This window comes from Rhincodon typus, chromosome 37, assembly GCF_021869965.1.
Source record: "Rhincodon typus isolate 14 chromosome 37, sRhiTyp1.1, whole genome shotgun sequence".
NCBI classification, from domain to species: domain Eukaryota; kingdom Metazoa; phylum Chordata; class Chondrichthyes; order Orectolobiformes; family Rhincodontidae; genus Rhincodon; species Rhincodon typus.
Genome location: NC_063368.1, coordinates 1,288,948 through 1,301,142, shown reverse-complemented (window position 1 = coordinate 1,301,142; position 12,195 = coordinate 1,288,948). Strand labels below are relative to the sequence as shown.

Sequence of the window (12,195 nt, the reverse complement as noted above, 5' to 3'; positions counted from 1 at the left end):
TGGAGTGCAACTGGAAGAGATAGTGTATACCTGAGAGTTCGGTGAGTAAAAGGAGCTCAGTGACTTGATTTCATTTATTATTGTCACATGTACTGAGATACAGTGAAAACTATTGTTTTGTGTGCTATCCAGGCAAATCATGCCTAATAAGTACATCAAAGTAATAGAACGGAATGCAAAATATAGTGTTACAGCTACAGAGGTGCAGAGAAAGATCAACGCTAATATATTAAGAAATTCGTTCATAAGTCTGATAACAGCAGAGAAAAAGCTGTTCTTGAATCGGTTCGTATGTTTTCAAATTTTTGTACCTTCTGCCTGATGGAACAGGGTGGAAAAGTGTATAACTGGGGTGAGTGGGGTCTTTGATTACGTTCTCCGCTTTCCTGAGACAGCGGTAAGTATAGACAGAGTCAATGGAAGGAAGGCTGGTTTGCATGATGGACTGGGCTGCATTCACAACTCTAATTTCTGAGGAGCACAGAAAGGTGCTCCTTTCTTTTTCTAATTTTGTCATCCTCCAACAGAATGCAAGTTGAAATCTTGCACAAGAGGAAAAAGAAAGCCAGGAGGAGTTTAGTTCTGTACACAGAGCTGCAGAAGAAGCTGTTTGGTGAGTAACTGTTAAGTTATTCAACTTATTCTAATTGTAAAAGGTAGTTTTTAAAATTACAATATGGCAGTCAGCTTAGCCAAGTGAAATGTACACCCTGTGACATGTGGGAATGCAGGGGCATATCCAACAAATGTCCCAGACAAACATCTGCAGAAAAATTCACTGGTTGCAAAAGCTTAAGATCTGGGTTTCAGAACTTGAAAATTAGAAATCACTGCTGTGCATCTGTGAAGCAGAGGAATTCACGGGTGGTATGCTTAAGGAGTGGCCAGGCAGAGAGGAAATGGATGACTGACAAATAGACAGTCTTACGGAACTAGGCAGGCAGTGCGTGAGGCTGCAGATTTGATACTGCTTGCTAATCAGATACAGTCATAGTCATAGAGATCTACAGCACAGTAAAAGGCCCTATGGCCCATTGTATCCATGCTCTGCAAAAACAACTACCTGACTATTCTAATCTCATTTTTCCAGCCCTTGGCTCATTGCCTCGTATGCCTTGGCATCACAAGTGCACATACTTCTTAAATGTTATGAGGGTTTCTGCCTGTATCGTCCTTAAAGGCAGTGAGTTGCAGATTCCCACCATCCTCTGGCAGACAAATCCTTTCCTCATACGCCCTCTAAATCTCCTGACCCTTACTTTAATTCTATGGCGTCTGGTCACTGACCCTTCCAACAAGGGGAAAATTGTCCTTTCTGTCTACCTTATCAGACAGGTGTTTCTACACTGCATGTGGCTTCTCTGGTGCAGCAGGGTCAAGGATGTTACGGAACAGCTTCAGCACATCCTACAGGAGGTGAATGAACTGCCTGAGGTTGCGTGGTCCGCACTGATACTAACAACAATTGTAAATTCACTCAAAGCAAAAAGTGACCTAAAAAGGTCAGTCAACCAGGACTATAAAAGGAAGTGAAGGATTGCACATGATCAAAAGAAATGGTGAAATAAGTTGCCAGTAATAGGAGTGAATTAGAGGATTTGGAGGATTTTGGAATATAGGAAAAGGGGACCAAAAATGTGATAAAGAAAAGGGAGAACAGAACATGAATGCAAATAATTTAAAAAGAAAATGGACTGTTAACAGCTACTATAAGTATGTAGAAACATTTGGCTAAGACAAATGTGGGTCGATTGCAGTCAGTGTCAAGAGAATTTATAATGGAGAATAGGTAAATGGCAGAGAAACCAAATTATCACCTCGTGTTTGTCTTTACTGAGGAAGATACAAGAAACCTGAGGTTTCAGACTTGCTCACCGAGCTGGTGTGTTTGATTACAGACGTTTCATCACCCTGCTAGGTAACATCGTCAGTGCGCCCCTACTGAGGCGTTAGTGTTCTGTCCCCTTGTTATTGAAATGCCTCAGTTTGCTGGGGTGGTTGGCATCATTTTGGTTCGGTTTTTCAGTGGTTTGTACATCAGGTCCAGTTTAGTGTGTTTGCTAATGGAGTTCCGGTTGGAATGCCAGGCTTCCAGGAATTCCCTGGCATGTCTCTATTTGGCTTGCGCTATTATGGATGTGTTGTCCCAGTCGAATTTGTGTTCTTTTTGTCAGTGTGTATTGAGACCAGTGAGAATTGGTCATGTCTCTTGGTGGCTAGTTAGTGTTCGTGTATCCTTTTGTCAGTTTTCTTCCAGTTTCACCCACATAATGTTTCTCACAGTCCTCGCATGGTATTTTGTGTATTACGTTGGTTTTGTTGGTGGCGGGTATAGGATCCTTTACGTTCATCAGTACCTGTTGTAAGGTGGTTGTTGGTTTGTGGGCTACCCTGATACCTAGGGGTCTGAGTAGTCTTGTGGTCATCTAGGGTGACTGGTGTGTCTAGCCGTGTTGTGTCTTCTTGCTGTGGTCTGTCAAGGAGGTAACAACAGATTGGCTTTTTGGATATCCATTCCTTTTAAAAACTCTATTAAGTGCTCCTGTTCTGCTTTGAGCACTCATTTGACTGGAACAACACATCCACATTAGCACAAGCCAGGGAATTCCTGGAGGCCTGGCATTCCAACCAGAATTCCATCAACAAACACATTGTATATTGGGTCCAGTTCAAACCACTGAAAAACAGAACTGGAAGCGATGCCAACCACACCAGCAAACTGAGGCATATAAATAACAAGCAGGACAGAACACCAATGCTTCACCAGAGGTGCACTGACGATGTTACCTAGCAAGGTGATGAAATGTCTGCAATCAAACACACCAGCTCGGTGAGCAAGTCTACAACCTCATCCACAACCCAAGCTACAAATCTTCTCAAAAACTTTGATATAATAAACCTCCCAAGGAGATTGAGGAATTGAAGGAAATAAGCATTATTAAGGAGTTAGATTAGAGAAACGAATGGGACTGAAGGTTGGTGTATCACCAAGACCTGCTATTCTATATCTCAGAATTTTAAAAGATAAAAGTACGGAGATGCTGGATGCATCATATTCCAAAATATTGTAGCTTCTGGAACGGTCCCTGTACTTTGCAAGGTAGTAAATGTTACCCCATTATTTAGAAAGGGAGGGAAAGATAAAGAGAAAATAAGGAATGAATCTATTATAAAGGATGAAATAAAGGAAGGCTTGGAAAATAATGATGTGACTGGGCATAGTCTGCATGGATTTGTGAATGGGAAATAGTATTTGACAAATCTGCCAAAGTTTCTTTTGATGATGGTACAAACAGAAATATCAAAAAGTTGTTCTACCCATTATACAAATGACTAATGTGGTTTATTAATTTACGATTGTCAGTCAGGCTCTCTGTATGGGGCACTTGCATGTACTGGAAGCTTCATATTTTGTGACATAGGGCCCTGGTTTCTGCAGACAGAAAGAACACGAATGTGCACAGTGCCTGTTTCAACTCAACAAAATAGTTGACAGCTATTTGCTGATTAATTTCTGAGGGCAATTCCAGGACCAGAGTCAATCAATTCGGTTTAAAATTTAAACAAAATCTAGCAGTTAATGATCAATCATCATCTAACTGAAGCATTCTCCAGACTGAAACCAAGTCCACTTTCCTAATCAATCTGCACTCTCTTCTCAATATATATGTTCCCCCCCCTCCTTTACTCTGGTATTTCTAGTGAAGTGTCCATTTTTTTTTCCTTAGTGTGGAAACAGGCCCTTCGGCCCAACAAGTCCACACCGACCCTTGGAGCATCCCACCCAGACACATACCCCTATAATCCACCTAATCTACACATCCCTGAACACTATGGGCAATTTAGCATGGCCAATCCACCTAGCCTGCACATTTTTTTTGGATTGTGGGAGAAAACCGGAGCACCTGGAGGAAACCCACGCAGACACAGGGAGAATGTGCAAACTCCACACAGACTAGAATCGAACCTGGGTCCCTGGTGCTGTGAGGCAGCAGTGCTAACCACTGAGCCACCGTGCCGCCACGTCCTGACGTGTGCAAAATGAAAAGCTTTAACAAAACATGTTTTTGTTCAATAATGAAATGGAAACAGCTCGACACTATCCAGGACTAGGCAGCCCACTTACGGTCACCCAGCCCAGCACTGATACATTCCCCTCCCTTTGGTTATGGAGAACTGGCCCCCAGCTGCCCCCACCCTCAAGTATGGAGCACCAAGTGTGAAAGGCATGAACCTTTACATTGTAGCTCCCGACACTGAACAGATACAGGGCAACCTCTCATCTACCACTATACACAAAGTTCCGCTGACCTCTCTTTTATGATGTTATGACATAACCACTGATTCCCTCCCCGACCTTCTACCCTCACTGCCTCATGCCCTCTTAAACACCCCACATCTCCTCACTTCCCTTTGCTACTCCCCCTACTCCAGATCACCCCTATCTCATTTGTCTAAGCCCCCTCACCCACTGCTGGGTGAGCTGGTGAGCAGTTACATGTGGCCATTTACCTCCCAAAGAGGATGCATCAAGAGGTAACCCTAGTTCTCCCAGGTAGTCTGTTAGGCCTGGGAGGACTCTGAAGAAGGAGATGGTCTTCGGGCAGCCTAGATTGCAGTACCAATAAATGCAGCTGAACAGTCACCACAACATGCCCCAGACAAAGTGTGGAGCAGGTTGTGCTAGATACTCTGGACAAGGGCTAGACCAATACACACCAGAAATAGGTGAGCAACTCAGTTACAAAAAGGAAATGGTGTCCATTTTCTACGATATGCCCCATCCTCCACCGATTGGCACCAAAAGCACCCCCTTCCCCCCTACTCAGTGGCAACTTCTGCTGGCTGCACTTACCTGTTGGTGAGTGTGGGTGTTGTCTCATCTCCCGTCGAGCTGCTATGGTTACCATTCATCATCTGATTCTGCGATGGCATCACTAGGGAGAGTGTGACACTGGTTTTTCCCAGAGTTCCCTGTGTGCTAGTGTAAGGAACAGAGACTGGATAGATTCGACCCCCTGGGAAGAGGCAAGACAAACCACTCAGAGACTGAGATAAATACACAGTAATATCAATGGACACACAAACACCCTTGACTGCACTCAGCTTGTTCTCACACATGTCAGCACTACCCACCCATCCAAAACTGTCTGACCCCAACCCTCTACCGCTCCCGTGGAGACACAAACACCCATCTAGAAGTATAAGTCCAATCTATGAAAATAAATTTGGTCATGTTTCACAGAACAGAGATTCATCCGTTTTCTAGCTCTTGCTCATTGATGTAATCCTGTATGTCCTGCAAAGAACCAACCCAAAACTCAGGGCCTCTGCCTCTCGCTCTGTTAAACCCGCAGAATCAGGACAAGAGACAAAGTTAGTGGTTTCATATGGGCTGCTCTGTCAATATGGTGTTCCCTACCTTGTGCAGGGCTCATGGATGATTGGCTCATCTCCCCAAGAGGGTAGTTGAAGTTTCGTATCAGGAGGGTCATGTCCTCGTGTTTGTCACAGAACTTTGACCTTTCACCTCTACTGACAAAAGTGTCACGATGTATCCGTCGAACACGGTCAACCACAGCCTGGGCCACAGCGTCCAATGAGCTCTGCAGGGCAAACTCTGTCGCCACCATTGCAGCAATCTCCTGCACAGGGCCAGAGCAGGAGCTTATCAGTAAAACAGGATGCAAAACACTCCACTTGGTGAGGAAGGAAGGGGAGGGGCAAGTCAGAGAGAGGGAGAGAGAGGTTGGAGCAGATCAGAGACTGAGGGGCGGGGCCAGAGCACAAGTGGCAGAATAGAATGTGAAAGGGCGAGGCCAGAGAACGAGGGAATGGGACCAGAACACGGAGGGTGTGGGGGCCAGAGAGCAATGTGCGGAGCCCGATAGTGATTGCCAGGGCCACAGAGTGAGGTTGTGGGGCGCAGCCAGAGTTTGGGGGGTTAGGAATGTGAATATGAGTGTGAGGTGGGGCCTAGGTGGAGTTTGAGTGAGATTATTGGGGGAGATAGGGTGGGGAGAATGGGGGTGGGGAGAAGGGGTGCCGAGTGGTGCGGGGAAGAAGAGGCGCTGAGTGCAGAAGGGTGTGTTGAGCTGGGTGGGGACTATGTGCAGGTCGGACTAGGAGTGGAGAGAAGTGGGAGGATGGTGAGCAGGAGTGCTGAGCGTTGTGTGGTGATCAAAAGGTCTTGGTGAATCATTCCCACACTCAGCTCCTCTATATTCGAACTGTAACCTGCTCCCGCACTCTCAGCTATAATATAGTCACACATACTCCACCTGATTGGCTTGTCCTGGACCATGAGCTGCCTCCAGAGCCTTATACAATCCATCGGTCATCAAGACCAGAAAGCCTGTCAATCCATCCAGGGACTGTCCTCCGTGTATCTCGGGCTCTGCAATGACTGGCTTCGTCTTGGCAGCACTTCAAGCAGAAAGAAGAATCTGATTACTACATTTGTAATCACAGCTGGGTACATCAGTAACCATGTAATATCATAGAGTCATACAGCACGGAGACAGGCCCTTTTAGCCCAAACTGGTCCATGCCGATCAAAATGCCCATCCATATTAACTCCGTTTCCCTGCACTTGGGCAGTATCCTTCTAAACCTTTCCTATCCATGAATTTGTTCAAATGCCTTTTAAATGTTGTAAATGTACCTGCCTCAACCATGTCCGCTGGCAGCTCATTCCATGTGCGTACCAACCTCTGTGTAAAAAACGTTGCCCCTCAGGTTCCCATGTATTCTTTCCCCTCTTACTTTAAACTGATGCCCTCTAGTCCTCGATTCCCAAACCCTGGGACAAAGACTGAGTGCATTCACCATATCCACACCTATCGTGATCTTATACACTTCAATAAGATACCCCCTCAGTCTCTTACACTCTAAAGAGTCCTAGCTTGTCCAACCTCTCCCTATAACTCAGTCCCCTGAGTACTGGCAACATTCTTGTAAATTTCTTCTGCACTCTTTCCTGTTTAATAACATCCTTCCTATAGCAAGGTGACCAAAACTGAACACAATACTCCAAGTGTGGCCTCACCAACGTCCTGTATAATTGCAACATAACTTCCCAACTTCTATATTCAGTGCCCTGAAGGATGAAGGCCAGTGTGCCAAAAGCCTTCTTCACTGCCCTGTCCAGCTGTGACCCCACTTTCAGAGAACCGTGCACCTGAACCCCGAGGTCCCTCTGTTCCATTACACTCCTTTAGGCCTTACCATTCACCATAAAACTCCTACCTTGATTTGACTTTCCAAAATGAAACACTTCACAATTATCTACATTAAGCTCCATTTGCCATTTCTCAGCCCACTTCCCTAGCTGAGCAAGATCCTGCTGCAATTTCTGATGACCTTCCTCACTGTCCACGATACCGCCTATTTTAGTTTCATCTGTAAACTTACTAATCATGCCTTGTACACTCTCACACAAATTGTTGATATAGATAATGAACAGCAATGTGCCCAGCACCAACCCCTGAGGCACACCACTAGTCACAGGTCTCCAGTCCAACAAGCATCCTTCCACTATTACTTTCTACTTCCTACTATCATTCCAATTGTGTATCCAATTTGCCAACTCTCAATGGATTCCATTCAATCTAACCATCCTGAGCAGCCTACCATGTGGAACCTTATCAAAGGCCTCACTGAAATCCAAAGAGACTACGTCTATTGCCCTGCCCTCAACAACTTCCTGGTCACTTCATCTAAGAATTATAACAAATTTGTGAGCCGCGATCTCCCACACACAAAGCCATGCTGACTACTCCTAATCAAACCCTGTCCTTCTAAATGCATGTATATCTTATCCTTCAGAATCTCATCAAGATGTTAAGGTTACTGATCTATAATTCTCAAGTGTTTCTCTGCAGCCCTTCTTGAATAAAGGCACAACATCCGCTACCCTCCAGTCTTCACGGAGCTCTAGAAAAACTAGAGCCAATGGGAATTGGAGATGGGGGCAGTCGTACCTGGCACATAGGCAGATGGCTGTGGTTGTTAAAGGTCCGTCATCTCAGCTCCAAGACATCTCTGCAGGAGTACCTCAGCCTAGTATCCTAGGCCCAACCATCTTCGGTTGCTTCATCAATGATCTTTCCTCCATCATAAAGGGGGATGTTCATTGGTGATTGCGCAATGTACAACACCATTCGTGACTCCTCAGATACTGAAGCAGTCTTTGTCCAAATGCAGCAAGACTTGGACAATATCCAGGCTGAAAAGTGGCAAGTAACATTCATGCCACACAATGATGATCTACAACAAAGGGTTTTAACCACCACCTTGAGCTTTCATTGAGATTATAATTTTTGAGCGCCACACGGTTTTCCTGGAGGTTACCATTGACTAGAAACTGAACTGGATCAGTCATACAAATACATGCTACAAGAGCAGGTCAGAGACTAGGGGTCCTGCAGCAAGTGACCCATCAACTGACTCTGCAAACCCTGTCCACTATCTACAAGGCACAAGTCAGAAGTGTGATGGAATACTCTCCGTTTGCTTGGATGGGTGCAGTTCTAACAACACTCAGGAAATTTGACACCATCCAGTACAAAGCAGCTGGTTATTTGGCAACACATCCACAAATATCCACTCCATCCCGCACCAACTCTCAGTAGCAAAACTGTGCAGTATCTACAACTATCACTGCAGAAATTCACTGAAATTCCTTAGATGACACCATCCAAACTCATTACCTTTATCACATGGAAGTACGAGGGCAGGAGATACATGGGAACACCAACCCCTGCAATGTCCCTCTTCAAGCCACTCACCATCCTGACTTGGAAATATATTGCCATTCCTTCACTGTCACAGGGTCAGAATCCTGGAACTGCCTCCCTAATGGCCCTGTGGGTGTACCTACACTACATGGACTGCTGTAGTTCAAAAAGGCAGCTCACTACCTCCTACTGGAGGGCAGTGGGGGATGAGTAATAAATACATGCATAGATGACACAGTAATCAGAAATAGCAAGTTCAAGAGACAGGTCAGGCTGGAACAGGACAGGGAGTGAGGAATGCCTGTTGGATTAAATTGCATCTATTTCAATGCAAGAGGGCTGACAGATAAGGCTGATGAACTCAGGGTGTGGATAGGCACGTGGGGCTGGGATATTATAGCCATTACATAAACATGGTTAAGGGAGGGACAGGACTGGCAACTTGATGTGCCAGGTTACAGGTGCTCTAGGCGGGACAGAAGTGGAGGAAAGAGGGGAGGGGGAGTTGCACTTTTGATTAAGGGGAGTGTCACAGCAGTAGTAAGACATGAAAGAACAGAGGGATCATCCAGTGAGGCTTTGTGGGTGGAGCTAAGAAATAAGAAGGGGATGGTGGCGTTAATGCGCAGTAGTATAGTAGCAGGCCTGAGGACTAACAGCAGTTTAGAACTTAGCTAAGGAGGACCTAGATGCTGATTAAGAAGGGAAAAATAGAATGAGGATAAATTTGCTAGGCACATTAAAGTGGACTGTAAGATTGTATATACAGAAAGAAAAAGATGTGGGAAGCCAATGTAGGCCCCTTACTGAATTAATAATGGAGAACAAGGAAATGGCAAAGTGACTGAACAAATACTAGCTCTGTCATCAGGGAAGACAACAACTGAAATTTATAATGAGCTTGGCGAAGAGGGGAGTGGGTCTGAGACTAATATTAAAATTTAAAAAAGGCAATATGAAGCAGGAAAGCAGAGCTGACAAATGTGTATTGGTAAATTAGGTTAAAGGACAGGATATTTCTGAATACATGGAATAGATACATTCCAATGAGAAAGAAAAATTCTAAGGGGAAGATCTACCGTCCATGGTCAACTAGAAATATTCAAAATCGTCTCAAACTATACGTTATGTTTCTTCATTTACAGACAGGTGGCAGGGCAAAATGATTGGACAAAATGTAAGAGGCAGCAAAAATAAAATCAAAAAATAAGAAACAGAAATAAGTGTACAAGAGAAAGCAAGCTAGAAATATAAAAACAGACAGTAAAAGTTTCTTCAAATACTTAAATAAAAATGCTAACAAAGCGAGCACTGGTCCTATAGAAACTGAAACTGGAGAATTGACAACATCAATAGGGAATTATCAGATAAATTGAACAGGTATTAGGCCTCAGCCTTCACTACAGAAGATAAGCAATATCCCAGGAGGAGAATACATCAGGAAATGGAAGGGAGTAAGGAACTCAGGAAAATCAGAGAAGTGGTACTGAATAAATTGTTGGAGCTGCCACCTGACAAATGTCTGGGCCCTGATGAGCTTCACCTTAGGGGTCTTAAAAGTGACTATTGAAACAGTAGATCCATTGTTTTTAAGCTTTCAAAACTCTTGATTCAGGGATGGTCCTATTAGATTATAAAATGGCAAATGTAACTACTCTGTTCAAAAGGGATGGAAATAGAAAGAAGGAAACTCCAGGCCAGTTAGCTTAGCATCTATCATTAGTAAGATGGTAGAATCTACTATTAAAGACGTTATGGTAGGAAACATGGATACGATCAAGATAATCAGGCAGAGTTAACTGGTTTTGTGAAAGGGAAACTTTTTGACCAAGCTTTTGGAGTTCTTTGAGGAAGTGACACATGCTATGGGGAACTGATGGATGTATCGTACTGAGATTTCCGGATAGTATTTGATAAGATACCGCAAAGGTTATTGTGGAAAATTAAAAGGTCATGGTGTAGGGGTAGCACATTGGCATGGATAGAAGAATGGATGGCTAATAGGATGTCATAGTAGGCATAAAAGGGTCTTTTATAGGTTGGCAAGAAGCAATGATGGTGTGCCACCAGGATCAGTGCTGGGATTTCATGTGGTTTGGAGTCAATGGTGAGGACATTGAGCAAAATTAACACAGTGACACTTATGTCACATGAACAAATTAAAGAGAGACACAATAATGGGAATAGTCTGGGACATTGGTTGTAAGGTAGAATTCTGAGAGCAGTGTGGTGCTGTGATAGTGTCCCTACCTCTGGGCTAGAAGGTCTGGGTACAAGTCCCACCTGTCCCAGACTGAACAGGTTGATTAAAAATACTTCCTAGGTGGCTGCTTGTCCAGATTCCTACATCAGTCCAGGGCTTCACGCACATCCCAGTTTATATCCTGCCAGAACTGACTAAGTGTTCAGCTGCCTGGGTCATACATTCAGGAATTCACTCTCTAAAACTTGTTTTTATGCTTTACAGTCAGTGTAGGCCAGAGAGCACAGTGAATTAAGCCAGGAAACAGGAGCAAAGGTCAGGAATGAGCTAATGCTTCTGGAAGGGGCAGGCTGAGCTTTAAAATGTCGAGTCTGCACAATACTTGAATGATTTAACAAACCAAAGACTTTTCTAAAATAAGGCTTCCTTACCTCAGCGTATCCACATCATTGTAACAGTATTTCATTCTGTAATCTCCAATCCTGCGACTGCTGTCGTGACCTCCAATCAGCCCAAATTGTTTTATTTTTGCTGTGTCCAAACCTACAAGTGAGACAGAAATCAGTGAATTAAAAGGGGCAGTACAGTGGTATGGTGGTTAGCATTACTGCCTCTCAGCAACAGCGACCCAGATTTGATTCCAGCCTTGGGCGACTGCCTGCACGAAGTTTGCGCATTCTCCCCGTGTCTGTGTGGGTTTCTTCCAGATGCTTCGGTTACCTCCCACAGTCCAAAGATGTGCAGGTTAGGTGCACTTGCCATTCTAAATGGTCCATAGTGCCCAGGGACGTGCAGGCTAGGTGGATCAAGCATGGGAAATGTGGGGTTAAGGGGATAGGATGGGGCTGCGTGAGATGTCTTTGGAGGGTTGGTGCAGACTCGATGGGCTGATGACAAGAGAATCCAAAACTAGGGGCCACAGTTTAAGGAAATGGGTTAGGCCATTTACAACTGAGATGAGGAGAAATTTCTTCACCCAGAGAGTGGTGAGTCTGTGGAATTCTCTGCCAAAAGAAAACAGTTGGGGCCAAAAGGTGGAGTTAGGTATAGTTCTTAAGGCTGAAGGGATCAAAGGGTAGGAGGAGAACGCAGGAATAGGGTACTCAGTAGGATGACCAGACTGAATGGCAGAACAGGCTTGACGGGAAGAATAGTCCTCTTCTGATACTATTTCCTGTGTTTCTATGTCTGGCGATTCCCACAACACTGGGTTGGTGTCAGACATGATCCAACAAGTGTTCCAGCACTGGGGCA

General features: G+C 44.6%; 1 protein-coding gene across 3 annotated transcripts in view; it reads right to left on the bottom strand.

The window, feature by feature from the left end:
* LOC109923498 (TGF-beta activated kinase 1/MAP3K7 binding protein 1) overlaps positions 1-12,195 on the bottom strand; it is a 137,806-nt gene that overhangs the window by 94,372 nt on the left and 31,239 nt on the right. For all 3 annotated transcript variants that reach the window (XM_048617314.1, XM_048617318.1, XM_048617315.1), the window contains 4 exons: positions 11,373-11,484; positions 6,282-6,426; positions 5,423-5,645; positions 4,856-5,018 (listed from right to left, as the gene is read on the bottom strand). In XM_048617314.1, coding sequence (XP_048473271.1) covers positions 4,856-5,018; positions 5,423-5,645; positions 6,282-6,426; positions 11,373-11,484 — 643 coding nt within the window. The remainder of the gene's footprint in view (positions 1-4,855; positions 5,019-5,422; positions 5,646-6,281; positions 6,427-11,372; positions 11,485-12,195) is intronic.